The 19,363-nt window shown below is 41.5% G+C and overlaps 1 protein-coding gene and 1 long non-coding RNA gene across 20 annotated transcripts in view; one reads left to right on the top strand and one right to left on the bottom strand.

Moving 5' to 3' along the window:
- Positions 1–19,363, top strand: part of LOC147026617 (paired mesoderm homeobox protein 2-like) — a 68,019-nt gene that overhangs the window by 4,757 nt on the left and 43,899 nt on the right. Inside the window, exons 2-3 of one of the 6 annotated variants that reach the window (XM_085882216.1) lie at positions 12,113–12,216; positions 14,155–14,554. In XM_085882216.1, coding sequence (XP_085738342.1) covers positions 14,344–14,554 — 211 coding nt within the window. In that variant the 5' untranslated portion in view covers positions 12,113–12,216; positions 14,155–14,343. Of the gene's footprint in view, positions 1–11,905; positions 12,217–13,249; positions 13,669–14,154; positions 14,555–19,363 lie in introns of those variants that run through there. The other 5 variants (XM_085882220.1, XM_085882221.1, XM_085882215.1 and 2 more) reach the window with 5 other exon arrangements.
- Positions 338–19,363, bottom strand: part of LOC147026616 (uncharacterized) — a 176,309-nt gene continuing 157,283 nt past the window's right edge. For 7 of the 14 annotated variants that reach the window (XR_015058416.1, XR_015058417.1, XR_015058418.1 and 4 more), the window contains 2 exons: positions 5,626–5,690; positions 338–2,642 (listed from right to left, as the gene is read on the bottom strand). This is a non-coding gene — a long non-coding RNA (uncharacterized LOC147026616). Of the gene's footprint in view, positions 3,554–5,254; positions 5,691–19,363 lie in introns of all 14 variants that reach the window. The other 7 variants (XR_015058426.1, XR_015058428.1, XR_015058433.1 and 4 more) reach the window with 3 other exon arrangements.

Here is a 19,363-nt window from a genome sequence, read left to right as displayed (position 1 = left end):
AGTAAGGTAAACATAAAAACAAAGAAACCCTTAATATTTCTCTACTTTATTGACTTCTACACATTTGACTCCTGTAATGAGAGACTTGGAGGTCAAATGTATGATTGTAAGACCATGTGATAATCATGTCACATATTCATTTATGATTGGTGGTTGTTTTCACGAGGTGTTTTGTTTCATGAAAACATTCATTTTGTATGTGCAGAATAATGGAAAGCTCATGGTTGTAAAACTCTTTATTGTATAATATATGTATGTATATGTATATATATATATATATATATATATATATATATATATATATATATATATATATATATATATATATATATGATGTTTGACACGTTAATGATGTGCCTGAGGTTGGAGCAAATGAATGTCGTAGTATTCACGGTGACATTAAGCCATGATTAATGGGATGCACGTGGCGTCGTGTGTGGAGTACATGGTAAAGCAATGGAGCAGAACAACAATGTTTCTTCCAATGACGAATGATATTACACAAAATAATGTGTCGTTAAAGATGAGTCAGTGAATACAACAAATCACTGAACAGTGTTGGAGAAGGTGCATGCAACATTAAAGAGAAGATCGAGTCCCCTCACTTAATCTCGCTCATACATGTAAAGTACACCATTGTTTGTCATACTCACAAGTGTATCCTCTCTGCGAATGGATCCTTTCACCGGCACATTTCCAAATGGGCATTCGTTTATTAGCCACAGTTTCTGAAGTCTCTAGTGTTTAGATAAGAATAGTTATATTTATAAAGCACTTTTTACAATATACATCATAAAGTTAGAGCTAGATGTTGCACCAATGTAGAGTATACAGTGTATAATTTAGGTTTGGTTAAAGCAGCAACGTTGTTCTGGCCAGGCTGGACCCACACAACGCACTCGTTTGTTTTCATAAATAAGTGTTAGCTGTACTTTCAGCTATTTCCGGTCTTTTCGGGCACACCACCTTCGAAGAACAAAGACTTTCCAGCCTGGCTGCACCACAGTCACTGTGAATATATATATATATATATATATATATATATATATATATATATATATATATATATATATATATGTTCAGGAAAATATGGATGGACAATGGTCGCTGCGGTGTACCACTTTGTCTCTGTCATCATGAATGTATGAGGACCATTTTGATTGACAGGATTAACTGGCAACTAAATACATCCGATTGAAACGACAATTTATTTTATTTGTTTGCTATCTGCATTATCCCGAGTTTGGAAGCTTTCCTTTCCCCCCAAAAAACATGTGGCCCAAACGACCGGTTCATCGAGGAGCGGCCGCAAGAACATCCAAGCGGTTTTGCTTTCTGTAGATTTGACTGTGAAAACGGAGTGTGGATTTTACACCAACCACTGGGTCAGCTCTTTTACGCACTTGTGCACCTATCAGGAAATCCATGGACATGCCGACTGTATTTAAAAATAAGTTAAATTGTTTAACCTACAAGTTGTACAAACTAAACGATAAACTCGCGGGCACAGAATGTACTGAACATTTGGGTGAGCGAAAATAATTAACTGCACTTTAAATTCAGCTTCAAATTTCAACTATGTTTAAAACACCAAATTAACTGAGCAAATAGTTTATAAGTTCTCTGACTTAAATAATCAACACACATCAGTTGAATAAGTAGGTGTCTTTTTTAAATCGTAGGTTGCAACCAACATGTTATGTTACGATTTCAAAGATCGTCATATGAATTTGCATCGCATTTACCACTCAACCTTAACAGAACGATGTGCATGTGAAAAGCCACACACAGGGGAATGAAGAGTCATCAGGGCTGCGGATTTTCCTTTATAAAGAAAGCATATTTAAAATCAATGTTTTCACAGCACATGTTGCTTTGATGCAAGGGGAAAAATGGGTTAATTTCAAAATGTCAGTTTTTGGAAGTAAAAATGGTCAAAAGCAAGCAGCAAGCAAGACCTTGCTTATGAGCAAAACTTCTCAGTGAACAAATCCCAACAAGCAAGATCTTCCTTCTAAAGAGCTCACTGCGCTGCCAGGCAGCTATTGGCACCTTGCTAGGAAGGCCCCTGTAGCGGTAGGTAGACATGAGTGGAAAAATACAGAGCACGTTCGTAGAAGGCCACATGTTTGCACGTTTCCTGCACCTGATCACCACTTGGCACCAGACCCGCTCACCCCTCAGCATCAAGCGGCAGGACCGGTCTGTGGACACACTTCCACTGCAACGTGAACCACAGGCCAGCGAGGTGGAATGGTGGAACAAACACAGACCAGGCCTAAGGTCTACACAATTGATCACCACTTGGCACCAGACCCGCTCACCCCTCAGCATCAAGCGGCAGGACCGGTCTGTGGACACACTTCCACTGCAACGTGAACCACAGGCCAGCGAGGTGGAATGGTGGAACAAACACAGACCAGGCCTAAGGTCTACACAATTCTTTATATCCCGATTGCTCAATCTCTTCATCCTTTCTTACCCAATGGTGCTTTACTTATAGATGGGGCCAGAACCTCTGGCGTCTCCTGGAAGCTCCTACTGGTGGTACGCCCTGATCATAAACTCACCTCCACTTCATCGCCAAGCAGGGTCAAAGCTTTCAAGTGCACCTCTCTCATGTGCCAAAGCTGTGAAAAATCCTGTTTGGAAGACAACACAAACAATGGGTTTTATCCACTAAATGCAGAGAAGAGTATTTTAATGTTGTTGGGAATGAGATGAGGCTAGCCTTTTAAGGGTTTGTGTGTTTTTGCTTTACTTTAGAGTGAATATACAATGTCAACTGCACATCATTTTCCATGGTGATTAACATACTCATGAACATTTGTTACTTAACATCCATCAATTTCCAAAAGGATTGGTGCCAGAAAGTCTGAAATTAAACAATTGATTCAGGCCACAGGCCAGCCCAGTCACAAATTACGTCTGTTGGTCCAACACTTCTACTCATGAAGGCTTGGTGGACTAAAGACAGACCAAAGACACGAATATAAAGACTGGATTATACTACGTTAGTGTACAAAGAAGCCAAATAGGTCTCCTGAAATGCATTGTCTATACCTTACTGACATGGCCATTCCAGCACCCACCTGGATGGCTACATATCTAATAAAGCTCAACTACTCGGCCAGGGTGGCTGAAGGAGTGTCATCACATTCCCACAATTCATCACTCGTTACCAATGTCGCAAAGTCGCAAAGTTTCATAGTCGCAAAGCCATGAAATTGTGGAAATGTCTTTGTCTTGCCTTCAATTGTCTGTTGATAACATGACAATAAAAACAATACCAACTCTTTTAAAAACACTACCAACTGTATTCCACCAAAACTGCTTTACACACAACGGAAAAATCTCTTCATCCCGGTATAACCTAGTGATCTGAGATTACAGCGATACTCAATACATGAAGATAAGCAAGTTATTTGCATGTGATATAATTTCCGAGCAACAAAGCTCGTCTGCATGTTTATAAATGTTTCCAAACAATTTGCTGCAGTCTTGTGGGCTCCAGCTCCTTGGACGATATGACGTGGAAAGAAAGCCCAGATTTCTGTACAAAGAAGGCATAACAAAGCTGCATCTCATCAATGAATAAACTAAAAAGTAAATTTAAACAAAACATGTCCCATAATGCCATGCCCAAAGAAACCATAATAGGCCAAATTGCCAATAACAGTGTAACTTTTTATGTAAATATTCGTGTGTGAGTGACTTTCATAATGTTCTGGAACGAGATACAGTCCATGAAATGCCCGCTTTTATTTGTAATATAACCAATACACACACACACACACACACACATATATATACATACATACATACATACATACATACATACATACATATATACATATATACATATATACATATATATATATATATATATATATATATATATATATATATATATATATATATATATATATATATATATATATATATACATATATATATATATATATATATATATATATATATATATATATATATATATATATATGCCTGGTGTTGGTGCAGTGGTTAGGGCAGCGGCTTGGGATCCAAAAGGTCCTGAGTTCAAGCCCCGTTGGGCCACTGAATTAATACACCAGGTGGTTGACTCAGCCTGTCATCCTTCCGAGGTCGGCGAAATGAGTACCAGTATACTGGGCCGGTGGAAACTCCGGTTAAAATAGGTGTACCATATCCCTGTGTCATAAGAGGCGACCAGGGTTGCGTCAGGAACTGCATCCGGCGTAAAACATGTGCCAAATCACTATGCGGATCATACGGATGATCCGCTGTGGCGACCCCTAGCTGTGGCGACCCCTAACGGGAGCAGCCGAAAGAAGAAGAAGATATATATATACATATATACATATATACATATGAGGCGCCTCGAGGAGGAGTGATGTAAGGGACACATCAGCCATTTTGGAGTTAATGCCATATAACACTATTTTAACCCTTACCCTATCATCCGAGCCTATCATCATCATATCATTAAAAAATGTCGCTTACATCACTCCTCCTCACGGGGCCTCAAATATATATATATATATATATATATATATATATATATATATATATATATATATATATATATATATATATATATATATATATATATATATATATACATACACACTGTGCTTAAATTTGAAAGATTTTTTTTTCCTTCTCCCTTCTTCCTTTTCATACAGACAGTAGCGAGCTTACCTGTGTATTGAGAAATAATAAACACATTATCTTTTCTCGAGTTTCTAATTCCTATAACTTTCTGAATGTCCCTTGTACGTTACAGTATGGGTTAATGAGTTTTCTTTTCTGGCGATGACACAGCTGTGGACGATTAATGATGAAAACCCAAATGACTTCATTTTAGATCCTGCTTGGTTAAGCTATTAAAGAGGACGGATTTATCTTTTTAGAAAGTGAATGGACAAATAAACACAGTGCAGTACAGTACAGTATATGGAATTTGAACTTGAGGTCACAACATCACGAGCTGTGTGCTCAGATGGAAACGCCAGACACGTCGAGCTTGAGGGTTCCCTTACGTCCAGACTTTACACACATTTACGCTGTTTAACCAACTAACCGAGAGAAAAACGTTGGTTACCTTTCCCCACGTTCCTTCGAGTGCCACAGTTTGCATACAAGGTCGCGTGAGCGCTCACGTGACATTCGTTTTACCTGTACAGGTGTGCTTTGTGTAGTTTTACTCAAAACAAAACTTAATGACAATCCATACACATGTAATGCAGCATACCTTTCGCCGATTAAATAACATATGGAAAAATCACTGCTTTCGTCGAAGTACAGACGGAACACCTTGAACTGTAAACCAGATACGTAGCACACCTTTAACCGCTTTACACGCGCGGGCAGCTCCAAACACGGGTAGCTTTTAAAACTTGTTTCATTTTAAACCGGAAGGTCACGTGATCCTTTAATCATATAAGTAGTCCTTTGTGCCCGACGTACCACGTGATGGATTCGATTTAAACAAATGGTAACACATAACACGCAAAGCTCTTTAGCTTTAAACTAAAACATATCTTCACAATGAGGTTGCAAATGGATACAAGATGCGCTTGTAAATGAAACGCCATCTTCCCTTCAATGACTGGTTCGACTCACGTGTACGAAACTCGCTCGGGGTCTAGAAGCTCTCACGGACAGGATGCAATAGGCACACAGGTACCCTGTGAAACATACACGGTGAGTTTACACACAATGAAGCACCATTCAAGGACTCTCTCTCTCTCTCTCTCTCTCTCACTCTCTCACTCTCTCACTCTCTCACTCTCTCACTCTCTCACTCTCTCACTCTCTCACTCTCTCACTCTCTCACTCTCTCACTCTCTCTCATCATACCCATTCGGCCCTTCCCTCTGGGCACGAGAGGAGCTGTTTATCAGACTTGGCATCGTTTACAAACCCTCAATACCCGATTCCTCGGGCAGGAGTCAGTGGTTGAAGTCCTTGCACTATTCTACATGTACAGGCCAAAATCATGTCTTCATCAGACACTTTTGGTACCTAACATCCACTGATATTTGCAATATTGGGGGTATTTATTTATTTTGTTGTGTGTGTGTGTGTGTGTGTGTGTGTGTGTGTGTGTGTGTGTGTGTGTGTGTGTGTGTGTGTGTGTGTGTGTGTGTGTGTGTGTGTGTGTGTGTGTGTGTGTGTGTGCGCGCGCGCGCGCGCGCATATTACCTAACCCCAGGTACCCCAAACACGTATGCAAAAATTGGTGGAGATTGGCCCAACCGTTTTTGATTGTATCATGATCATACATACATACATACGTACGTACGTTCGTACAACAATTGCCTTATTTTCGTGAGATTTCATTATATATTTTGAAATGTCCATTTAACGTGTAGCACATCCCTCTTAGGATCGTTTTCAGACATTGTGACTGCACATGTAGTGCCACCGAAAATAAACCACCAAGCACAGCTCAGGTAATCACACTCACATTGACACACGGGGAATTGATTGAAAATTAAAACGTAAAAGAGCACAAATGATCCTCACGCCGAGCGAACCAGGGAATTCTGAACGAAATGGATTCCATCGCTCGTTTCAGTACGGACGAGTCGTTAAGCCATCTGTCCGTTTGCTCGCATTCACTCCTCGAAATATAAGAACTCACGATGTCTTTCGCAAAGAGTAAGCCGCTGTGTGCTGGTACACTGGACAATTCCTGCCCTGACGACAGCTGTGAATGCAATGGCAAACAACCCACTGCAACACCGACTCGAGCAAGAGGTTAAAATCGGATCGGATCCCTTCTGTTGATAAACAAAGAACCACCGATCCGTTATACTGTTCTTAAAATGTTAATTTTTCAAGATATTTATTGGAGATAAATGAATTTGTTGTGTGTGTGTGTGTGTGTGTGTGTGTTTTTGTGTGTGTGTGTTTTTGTGTGTGTGTGTTTGTGAGTGCTCGACTTTACAACATCTGTCTGAACGCTATTGGTGAAATGCTTTGATATATTAAAATCGGATGAATCCACAAGCCGGTACTAATTAAGACTTTTGCATGAATGTGGTTATATATACAAAAACGATGCAATGGAACTCCACGAACAAGATAAGTTTTGTTAATTCACGTCCCAGTCGGGATACTGTATATAAATGAACGAAAGTGACTACATGTGCGGCTTGTATGCAGGTATGTGATGCGAATATGTGCACAACTGTGAGCATGGCTTTTGTATCGCTCAAACAATAACCTTTGGTTTATCGAATAATCTCAACAAACTATATGGGTATGTTCATAATTCGCCTATTTCTCGCTCAATCAGTATGGACGAGTCGACATGACGTGATGGTGATAACAATAATTATATTATATGTAATGTTATTTTTCCTTTGTACACTCATAAGGGTAACAAACCCAAAATAAAGTTTGCTCTGTTATAACGATATAGCAGATAAATCACAATATTAACGTACATTATTGCATTTGGCTTGGACATCATCGAATACTTCAACAATTGTGTGGTCAGTGAAAATGTACGATTTTGACTATCTCTCTGTCTGTCTCTCCAGCCTAATCAGAGCTCATTGAGAGCAGACGCTTCCTGTGTTAATTACACATATTGTCGGTTGTCATGAGGACTCCAGTCGGCGATAGGCACGCAAAACAATCCGTTAATTGCACGAAACTTCCGGATATGGCACTGCATGCTCGGGATGTGCAACGACATGAAAAAGCATTCTAGGGCAGAAAATTTGGTGGAATATCTGGTAAAAGGTTTGGCAGGTTTGGTGAATAGTCTGGAATAAAGTTTGGTGGATAGTCTGCTGAAAACTTTGATAGAAGTCCAGTTGAATCTTTAGTAAAAATATTGTATAAAGTTTGATGGAAAGTCTGGAATAAGGTTTTGTGGAATGGTGGATGGAAAGTCTTGAATAAAATTTGGGTGAAAGTCTGCAATCAAGTTTGGTGAAAAGTCTGGAATAAAGTTTGGGGAAAAGGTATGGTGGAAAGTATGGAATTGGCAGAAAATATGGCAAAAAGTTTGGTGGAGAGTCTGGTAAAATGTTTGTTTGGTGGAAAGTCTTGATTAAATGTTAGTCCAGAGTCAAGAATAAAGTTTTGCGGAAAGTCGCCTGGAAAGTTTGGTTGAGAGTTTGGTGGAAAGTCTGATAAAAAGTTTGCTTAAAAGTTCAGCTGAAAGTTTGATGGAAAGCCTGGTAGAATGTTTTGTAAAAGTATGGTATAAAGTTGGGTGGAAAGTCTAGAAAAAAAGTTTAACGGAAAGTTTGGTAGAAAGTCTGGAATAAAGTTTTGTGGAAAGTCTTCTGGAAACTTTGCTGGAGAGTTTGGTAAAACATTTGGTCCAAATGTTGGTAGAATTATTGATTGAAATGCTGATAAAATGTTTGGTGTAAAGTTTGTGGAAAGTCTGGAATAAGGTTTAGTGTAAAGTCTTGATTAAACTTTAGTGCAGAGTCGAGAATAAAGTTTTGTGGAAAGTCTGCTGGAAAGTTTGGTAAAATGTTGGTAGAATTATTGATCGAAATGCTGATAAAGTGTTTGTTGTAAAGTTTGTGGAAAGTCTGGAACAAGGTTTAGTGTAAATTCTTGATTAATTTTTCATGCAGATGAGAATAAGGTTTTGTAGAAAGTCTGTTGGAAGCTTTGGTAGAAAGTTTGGTGTAAAGTTTGTGGAAAGTCGAGAATAAGTTTGGTACAGAGATTTGTTTAAACTTTAGTGCAGAGTCAAGAATAAAGTTTTGTGTAAAGCTTGGTAGAATGTTTGGTGTAAAGTGTGTGGGGAAAGTCTGGAATAAGATTTGGTGGAAAGTCTTAATGAATCTTTCGTGCAGAGTTGAAACTAACGTTTTGTGAAAAGTGTAATGGAAACTTTGGAAGAAAATTTTGCAAAGTATTGATGGAATACTTGGTTGAAATGCTGGCAGAACATTTGGTAAGCGTTCAGTGTAAAGTTTGTGGAAAGTCTGGAATAAGTTTGGCACGGCGTTTTGACTAAACTTTAGTGCAGAGTCGAGAATAAAGTTTTGGGGAAAGTCTGGTAGAATGTTTGGTGAAAGTATGGTATAAAGTTAGGTGGAAAGTCTGGAATAAAATTTGGTAGATAGTCTAGAAAAAAAGTGTCATAGAAAGTTTGGTAAAAAGTGTGGAATAAAGTTTTATGGAAAGTTTAGTAAAAAGTTGGTAGAATGCTTGGTTGAAATGCTGGTAGAACGTTTGGTAAAAGCATGGTGTAAAGTTTGTGGAAAGTCTGCTGGAAACTTTGGTCGAGAGTTTGGAAAAATGTTCTGCAAATGTTGGAAGAATGCTGCGAGAATGTTTGGTGTAAAATTTGTGGAAAATCTGGAATAAGGTTTAGTGGAAAGTCTTCATTAATGTTAAGTCCAGTCAAGAATAAAGTTTTGTGGAAAGTCTGCTGGAAACTTTGGTGAAATGCTGGTAGAACACTTGGTAAAAGTATGGTGTAAAGCTTGTGGAAAATCTGGAAAAAGTTTGGCACGGTGTTTTGTTTAACCTTTAGTGCAGAGTCGAGAATAAAGTTTGGCAGAGAGTTTGGTGGAAAGTCTGGTAGAATGTTTTGGTAAAAGTATGATATAAAGTTGGGTGGAAAGTCTGGAATGAGGTTTGGTGGAAAGTCTAGAATAAATTTTGATGCAGTCTGGAATAAAATTTGGTGGATCGTCAAGAAAAAGTGTTTCATGCAAAGTTTGGCAAAAAGTCTGGAATAAAGTTTTGTTGAAAGCCTGCTGGAAACTTTGGTAGAGTTTGGTAAAATGTTTGTTGTAAAGTTGGTGGAAAGTCTGGAATAAGGTTTGGTGGAGAGTCTTGATTAAAGTTTAGTGTAGTCGAGAATAAAGTTTTGTGGAAAGTCTCTTGGAAACTTTGGAGAGTTTAGTAAAATGTTGGATGAATGCTTGGTAAAAATCTGGTAGAAGGCTTCGTTGAAATGCTGGTAGATTGTTCAGTAAAAGTTTGGTGTAAAGTCTGGTATAAGGTTTGGTGTGAAAGTTTGATATAAAATTTGGAAGAAACTTTGGTATAAGGTTGAGTGAGAAATTGGAAGGGGGTTTGATAAAGCCTTGTGGAAGATTTGGTGAAACGTTTGGTGGAAAGTTTGGAAGAGAATTTACTTTGAAGAAAGTTTCGTATAAAGTTTGGAGCAGATTTTGCTGGAAAGATTAATGGAACGTGTGGTAGAAAGTTTGATAAAGCCTGGTATAAAATTATGAAGAAAACTTAAGGAAGTTTTGTAATTAACGTTTTGTTCCGTTTCCACAATGCCCTCCCCCAGCATGCGATTGCAAACAAACTGATTTATAAGCGTGATATGGCTTTCAGCCTCGTGCATGGAACGTGTTTCTCAAACGATGTGCTGACGACATGATGTCATTGGGGGAATGTACGATAAATCATCAGCGGTGTACGCTCTACATGCAGACAGAGACCACATACACCCGCTGTCAAGGTGTACGCCACATGCAGTTGTGACTTTTTACATGGTGGTCTTCATGTATATGCGTGTTTAACGATGTGTACGCATATACAGTAATTTTGTGAAATGCACACCAAAACGAGCATGACATTTGTCCACTTAAAAGTTGAGTCCACTCAAAAGTTGATGGTTTTGAAAAGGATCACAAGCAAAGTACATGTCGATAAATGCAATACATCTGTTATATTTGATCCTCTCATGATGCACAATAAAAATGATTCCACTATAATTTAAGTGTTTTTATACACACACACACACACACACACACACACACACACACACACACACACACACACACACACACACACACACACACACACACACACACACACACACACACACACACACACACACACACACACACACACACACTTTAATGCACATGCCATTTAAGGAGTAGAAGTAATGCACCAGCAAGACACAAGTGACAGAAAAAGGAGTGCTCGCAGAACTCACATGATGCACGTGTGCCTGCTTTAGGGACATATGAGGGTAGTTTGAAAAGTTGGTGGAACAAGATACTCCCGGTCGTCCCAGAAACACAAACGTACATACTTTTCAACTTACCATATAAGTATAAATAATTGTTCAGGGAATATTCTTCCTTCTCACGATAAATATTTATTTCTTGCAAAATAAATATTTGGCACGTAAGAAGAATACAATATTCGAAAAACAAATTGCTAAGGGACGCACATGATACAATGTATGGGTTTATGCACTTATGCATGCATTTGATGGATTTGGAAGACTCATGGAACGCACGTGATAGATAAAGAGGACTTGGAATGCATGTGATCGATATTGAGGAACATTGGGACAAAGTTAGTAGATATAGAGGATTTGTGGGAACCAAATTATGTATTTGGAGGTCCCGTGTGGGATGCACATCATGTATGAGTATGCTTGCGGGATGCCCGTCATGTACGAGTACCCACGAGGCTCGATGATAACACCATGGGCAGGTTCGATGAAGTTCGAACCCAAAATGCATCTCCATCTCTTGGAAAATTTTGAAAGAAGTACAAACGCAGAACACGCGGCGAGCACGGCAGAGGGAAGGAATTTTATGTCAAGGAATGTAATCATGAAAAGGCCGGCGCGTCTAGGGTTTTAATTAAAGGCATGTAGTCCCGGCCCGGCCCGCATCTGGTTCCAATCTGGGCCGCTTTGAAGGCGGCGGGCCACGAGTTCGTGCCGCGCCCCAGGGCTGCTGGAGCCAGCGGCGCCGCCTGGCCGGCCCGCCTTCCTGGCCCGGGAAGCGGGAACAGGGAGTTGGGGGGCGGAGAGGGTTCCGCAGAGGGGGTTCCGTAGAGAGGGGGAGAGAGAGAGGAGAGAGGGAGAGAGAGAGAGAGACAGAGAGAGAGAGAGAGAGAGAGAGAGAGAGAGAGGGAGAGAGAGAGAGAGAGAGAGAGAGAGAGAGAGAGAGAGAGAGAGAGAGAGAGAGAGAGAGAGAGAGAGAGAGAGAGAGAGAGAGAGAGAGAGTCCGAGAGAGTCCGAGAGAGTCCGAGAGAGTCCGAGAGAATCCGAGAGAGTCCGAGAGAGTCCGAGAGTGTGCTGCACAGACAGTCACGAGTTTGCTCAAGCGGAGGGACATGTACGCTGGATGTCCCACAGACTGAGTGTTCGTACGTGGAGAAACAGTCGAGTCAAGGACGTGTCGGGACATAAGTGTCTTCACAGAGGAATCGTCGCAGATCCGCTTTGCCAGTGACATCCAGGTACGGAAGCATTGCGGATCCACTTCATATCAGTGGCATCCACTTTAGGGATAACTGTTGTGGATCCTATTCATAATCAGTGATGTCCATGTACTGAACCGTCACGTATCCGCCTGGTCAATGACATCCAGGTACAGAACCGTCGCGGATCCGCCTGATCAGTGACGTCCAGGTACGAAACTGTTGCGTATTTGCCTGGTCAGTAACGTCCAGATATTGATAATCGTTGCGCATCCGCCTGGTCAGTGACGTCCAGGTATTGGGAACTGTGGCATATCCGCCTGGTCAGTGACGTCCATGTATGGAACCGTCGTGTATCCGCCTGGTCAGTGATGTCCAGGTATGGAACCGTCGCGTATCCGCCTGGTCAGTGATGTCCAGGTATGGAACAGTCGCATATCCACCTGGTCAGTGATGTCCAAATATAAGGAACAGTCACGTATCCGCCTGGTCAGTGATGTCCAGATATGGGGAACCATCGCATATCCACCTGGTCAGTGACGTCCAGGTACAGAACCGTCAGTAATGTTTACGTTGCCATTAAGTACAATGGCTGGGAAAGCATACCTTGGTACCTTTTAGTTTGTGTGTACGCATTAGCACGTTGTGCGGGTCCGTTGTACACGAGTCCATTTCCCGGGTTCGTGTGCATTGAGCAAGAACACATCGTGTAATCTCAAGGATTTTAAATGGATTTGTAGACTCGTTCTTTGAATTTGCTTCATGGTGGCAATCAAAACAACGCAGTACTTCCCTTCGAACCCGCTTGAAGTTTTCCGCGAGCAGTTTGTGCTGGTTCGCTGGCTCAAACTCAGGTCTTGAGTAATTTCGGGATGTTTTACAAAAGGCAAATTCACGCCTGAAAAGCGCATTTATAGCTCAGACCGCATGGCAGCCTTGGCATGAGAGGGGAGGAGGCGAAGGGGGGCAGGCGAAGGCACGAGGGGCCAGGAAGGGGCACGAGTGGTAGAGGGGTGGTAGGGGGGACGTGTTTCTGCAAACCAGTTCAAGTCTCCATCCTAATGTAGATTTTATTAAACGACCTTCTATGGTGCTCTCCTTGGTCCCCGACTGTGCGCGTGAGTGCTAGGATTCTGGATGGAGTCCTGCTGGGTCCGAGACCGTGGGAGTGAAGCCAAGCGGAGTGGGAGGGATTAAAGGAACACGGGACCGGATCATTCTCTTTCCAAACGTTTCCGGCGCCTCGTCCTTTCCGGCTCGCGAGCCGCGGCAGTCCTTGCGTTTCTCCCCACACGGGCCGTGCGCATCAAGCGAGTCCTTGAGAGCGTGGGCCGGCCTCGTGCGACCCCACGCGCAAGGAGATTTCCCTCCTCCACCACCCCCTCTCGGCAGCTCCCCAGGGGACGTGATTTAATCGGTCCGATCGATCGGTCACGGCACTTGGAGCGTGTTTGAAGCTGTTTGAAGCAGCGTTACGGCCGCCGGGTAGGGGTGAGTGACCCCCAGGGCGGGCAAAAACGCGGGAAAATCCTGTTCAGTGCACCAAGTGGTGCACACTAACGAATGGGTACCACACACCAAGTGGTTCACACTAACGAATGGGTACCACGCACCAAGTGGTGCACACTAACAAATGGGTACCACGCACCAAGTGGTGTAGACTAACGAATGGGTGCCGCGCACCAAGTGATGCACACTAACGAAGGGGTTCTGCACACCAAGTGGTGCACACTAACGAAGGGGTGTTGCGCACCAAGTGGTGCACACTAACGAAGGGGTGCTGCACACCAAGTGGTGCACACTAACGAAGGGGTGTCATGTACCAAGTGGTGCACACTAACGAAGGGGTGTCGTGCACCAAGTGGTGCACACTAACGAAGGGGTATCATGCACCAAGTGGTGCACACTAACGAAGGGGTGCCGTGCATTATGTGCGGTAACCACATTGCCCTGTTGTCCCCCTATGTCATTGAGCAGCCGCACATTTGAGACGTTGGCGATGTGCACGTTCGACCAGGGCTGACCCCCGGTGTGCCGCGGCGGGGTGGACGAGCCTCCGTACCATCTTGAGTCATTGAACGAGCCCACCTGAACGCCGTCGGTGGTGCGGTCGGGTGCGGGAGCTTCCTCACGCAGGACCAGTGGTGCTCTTCGAGCTCCCGCACCATGAACTCGCCTTTCTCGCACCCGCTGACCACTGACAAGGTCCAGGTCCCGTGTTCTGCAGCTGATCCTGCCGCGCACAACCGTAAGAATTTCTCGGTGAGCCATATTCTGGACCTACAGCCTCCCGAGCACGACCCCGAAGAGCCCGGGGTCTGCAGGCAGCTTGAGTCGGGTGCACTGAGCAGCGGCAGCGAGACCCTTCAGCCAGAAGGTAGGACATGTCATCTCTTTATACTGTTGTTCGTTGAACAAAGATTTACCTTTACTATTCAATATCATACATGTTTGTCCCTTCAATAACACTCAAAATCTTTCTCCACTTGTAATGGATTACAGGTATAATGAATTACAGGTATAATGGATTACAGGTATAATGGATTACAGGTATAATGGATTACAGGTATAATGGATTACAGGTATAATGGATTACCAACTATAATGGATTACAGAGTATGTGACACGGACAGTTAGAACAGTACAATTTCGGATAGCAGAAGTTTGGGTTGGCAGGATAGCAGAAAGTATGCACACTTGCCTCTAAGCTGTCTAACCTGGGTTCGAATCCCGACCCAGCTATAATTGTCATCCCAGTGTTTCACAGGCAGGGTGATTCAACAATGTGTGTGTGTGTGTGTGTGTGTGTGTGTGTGTGTGTGTGTGTGTGTGTGTGTGTGTGTGTGTGTGTGTGTGTGTGTGTGTGTGTGTGTGTGTGTGTGTGTGTGTGCGCGTGCACGCGTGTGCCTTCCCTCGGATGGACGTTAAACTGGTGTCCCGTCCTGTCTTCCGACATTAGTTGGTGGATGTTAAGGATTTCACAGTATCCTTCGCGAAGAGGTGGCAAGCTATCACCGGTAACATGAACAAGTTACAAATTCCTGTTCTCACCTTAATCAAATGTCAGACCGGGCCAGTGGGTTCGTGAAAGACTTTGGTTTTCTCGGTGAGCCATATGATGGTATTCACAAGAACGTGGGCATAATTTTGCCTGTTAAAGAAGAATAACTCCGGATAACATGAAATATCAAATTGAAGAAGTGCTATTGAAATATCAAATTGATCAAATTGAACAACCAACAAGAAGACGCAAAGTGCGATTTCAATCGTTTTGAGAATATCGTTTTGTGTTCAAAAAGTCTGCTCTCAATCCATTATCAGGGATATCGAGATTGATGAAATTTTAAATGTTTGGAATCGAAACAACGCTTATGATATTTTGGAAAAAATAATGGATTCGAACGAAGATGGAAACTTGGCTTTTTCAAACATTTATTCTTTAGACTTGCACGGTATTAACAGAGCCTGAATGAGGTAGTGTTAAATGTATACGGTATTAACAGAGCCTGAATGAGGTAGTGTTAAATGTATACGGTATTAACAGAGCCTGAATGAGGTAGTGTTAAATGTACACGGTATTAACAGAGCCTGAATGAGGTAGTGTTAAATGTATACGGTATTAACAGAGCCTGAATGAGGTAGTGTTAAATGTACATGGTATTAACTGAGCCTGAATGAGGTAGTGTTAAATGTACATAGTATTAACAGAGCCTGAATGAGGTAGTGTTAAATGTACATGGTATTAACAGAGCCTGAATGAGGTAGTGTTAAATGTATACGGTATTAACAGAGCCTGAATGAGGTAGTGTTAAATGTACATGGTATTAACTGAGCCTGAATGAGGTAGTGTTAAATGTACAGGGTATTAACAGAGCCTGAATGAGGTAGTGTTAAATGTATACGGTATTAACAGAGCCTGAATGAGGTAGTGTTAAATGTACATGGTATTAACTGAGCCTGAATGAGGTAGTGTTAAATGTACATAGTATTAACAGAGCCTGAATGAGGTAGTGTTAAATGTACATGGTATTAACAGAGCTTGAAGGAGGTAGTGATAAATGTACATGGTATTAACAGAGCCTGAATGAGGTAGTGTTCAATGTACATGGTATTAACTGAGCCTGAATGAGGTAGTGTTAAATGTACTTGGTATTAACTGAGCCTGAATGAGATAGTGTTAAATGTACACGGTATTAACAGAGCCTGAATGAGGTAGTGTGAAATGTACATGGTATTAACAGAGCCTGAATGAGGTAGTGTTAAATGTACACGGTATTAACAGATCCTGAATGAGGTAGTGTTATATGTACATGGTATAACAGAGCCTGAATGAGGTAGTGTTAAATGTATACGGTATTAACTGAGCCTGAATGAGGTAGTGTTAAATGTACACAGTATTAACTGAGCCTGAATGAGATAGTGTTAAATGTACATGGTATTAACAGAGCCTGAATGAGGTAGTGTTAAATGTACATGGTATTCACAGAGCCTGAATGAGGTATTATTAAATGTACATGGTATTCACAGAGCCTGAATGAGGTAGTGTTAAATGTACATGGTATTCACAGAGCCTGAATGAGGTAGTGTTAAATGTACATGGTATTCACAGAGCCTGAATGAGGTAGTGTTAAATGTACATGGTATTCACAGAGCCTGAATGAGGTCCTGTTAAATGTACATGGTATTAACAGAGCCTGAATGAGGTAGTGTTAAATGTACATGGTATTAACAGAGCCTAAATGAGGTTGTGTTAAATGTCCATGGTATTAACAGAGCCTGAATGAGGTAGTGTTAAATGTACATGGTATTAACAGCGCCGAAATGAGGTAGTGTTTAATGTACATGGTATTCACAGAGCCTGAATGAGGTAGTGTTAAATGTCCATGGTATTAACAGAGCCTGAATGAGGTAGTGTTAAATGTACATGGTATTAAAGGTGCATGGCATGTACAGCGCCTGAATGAGGTAGTGTTAAATGTACATGGTATTAACAGAGCCTGAATGAGGTAGTGTTAAATGTATACGGTATTAACAGAGCCTGAATGAGGTAGTGTTAAATGTACATGGTATTAACTGAGCCTGAATGAGGTAGTGTTAAATGTACATAGTATTAACAGAGCCTGAATGAGGTAGTGTTAAATGTACATGGTATTAACAGAGCTTGAAGGAGGTAGTGATAAATGTACATGGTATTAACAGAGCCTGAATGAGGTAGTGTTCAATGTACATGGTATTAACTGAGCCTGAATGAGGTAGTGTTAAATGTACTTGGTATTAACTGAGCCTGAATGAGATAGTGTTAAATGTACACGGTATTAACAGAGCCTGAATGAGGTAGTGTGAAATGTACATGGTATTAACAGAGCCTGAATGAGGTAGTGTTAAATGTACACGGTATTAACAGATCCTGAATGAGGTAGTGTTATATGTACATGGTATAACAGAGCCTGAATGAGGTAGTGTTAAATGTATACGGTATTAACTGAGCCTGAATGAGGTAGTGTTAAATGTACACAGTATTAACTGAGCCTGAATGAGGTAGTGTTAAATGTACACAGTATTAACTGAGCCTGAATGAGATAGTGTTAAATGTACATGGTATTAACAGAGCCTGAATGAGGTAGTGTTAAATGTACATGGTATTCACAGAGCCTGAATGAGGTATTATTAAATGTACATGGTATTCACAGAGCCTGAATGAGGTAGTGTTAAATGTACATGGTATTCACAGAGCCTGAATGAGGTAGTGTTAAATGTACATGGTATTCACAGAGCCTGAATGAGGTAGTGTTAAATGTACATGGTATTCACAGAGCCTGAATGAGGTCCTGTTAAATGTACATGGTATTAACAGAGCCTGAATGAGGTAGTGTTAAATGTACATGGTATTAACAGAGCCTAAATGAGGTTGTGTTAAATGTCCATGGTATTAACAGAGCCTGAATGAGGTAGTGTTAAATGTACATGGTATTAACAGCGCCGAAATGAGGTAGTGTTTAATGTACATGGTATTCACAGAGCCTGAATGAGGTAGTGTTAAATGTCCATGGTATTAACAGAGCCTGAATGAGGTAGTGTTAAATGTACATGGTATTAAAGGTGCATGGCATGTACAGCGCCTGAATGAGGTACTGTTAAATGTACATGGTATTAACAGAGCCTGAATGAGGTAGTGTTAAATGTACATGGTATTAACAGAGCCTGAATGAGGTAGTGTTAAATGTACATGGTATTAAAGGTGAATGGCATGTACAGCACCTGAATGAGGTAATGTTAAATGTACATGGTATTCACAGTGCCTGAGCGACATATTGAACGTACATGGTATAAACAGCGCCTGAGCGAGATATTGTGAAATGTACATGGTATAAACAGCGCACATGGTATGAATGAGGTACTGTTAAATGTGCATGTTATTCAGAGAGCCTGAATGAGGCAGTGTTTAATGTACATGGTATTAACAGCACCTGGATGAGGTAGTGTTACACGTACATGTTATTTACAGCACCTGAGCGAGATACTGTTAAGCATACATGGTATTCACAGTGCATAAACGAGGTAGTGTTAAAGGTACATGGTATTAAATGTACATAGTACTAGCAGCACCTGAACGAGGTACTGTGAAAAGTATATGGTAAACACAGTGCCTGAGTAATGCACTGTTAAACGTGCATGGTATTCACAGTGCCTGAGGGACATATTTAACGTGCATGGTATTCACAGTGCCTGAGTGAGATACTGTGAAACATACATTGTATTAGCAGCACCTGAGAGAGAGGTGTGGTAAAACGTACATGGTATTCACAGCGCCTGAACGAGACACTGTTAAATGTACATGGTATTAACAGCACCTTAGTGAGGTACTGCTAAATATACATGATATTCACAGCACCTGAATGAGATATTGTAAAACGTACATTGTACTCACAGTGCCTGAGCGAGGTACTGTTACACCGACACTGTAATTTCAGCACCTGTGCCAGTTTTTGATAAACATATAAGGTATTCCCAGCACCCGCGGGAGCCATTGATAAACGTACACGGTATTCTCAGCACCCGCGGGAGCGATTTATAAACGTACACAGTATTTTCAGCACCTGTGGGAGCGATTGATAAATGTACACAGTATTCTTTGTGCCTGTGGGAGCTCTTGATAAATTGAAGAACGTACATGGTATTCTCAGTG

Source organism: Eptatretus burgeri, chromosome 5 (genome assembly GCF_056783735.1).
Source record: "Eptatretus burgeri isolate ZD-2024b chromosome 5, Ebu_testis_v1, whole genome shotgun sequence".
Classification (NCBI taxonomy): domain Eukaryota; kingdom Metazoa; phylum Chordata; class Myxini; order Myxiniformes; family Myxinidae; genus Eptatretus; species Eptatretus burgeri.
The sequence above is the reverse complement of the archived record's forward strand: the minus strand, read 5'-3'. Positions and strand labels throughout refer to the sequence as shown.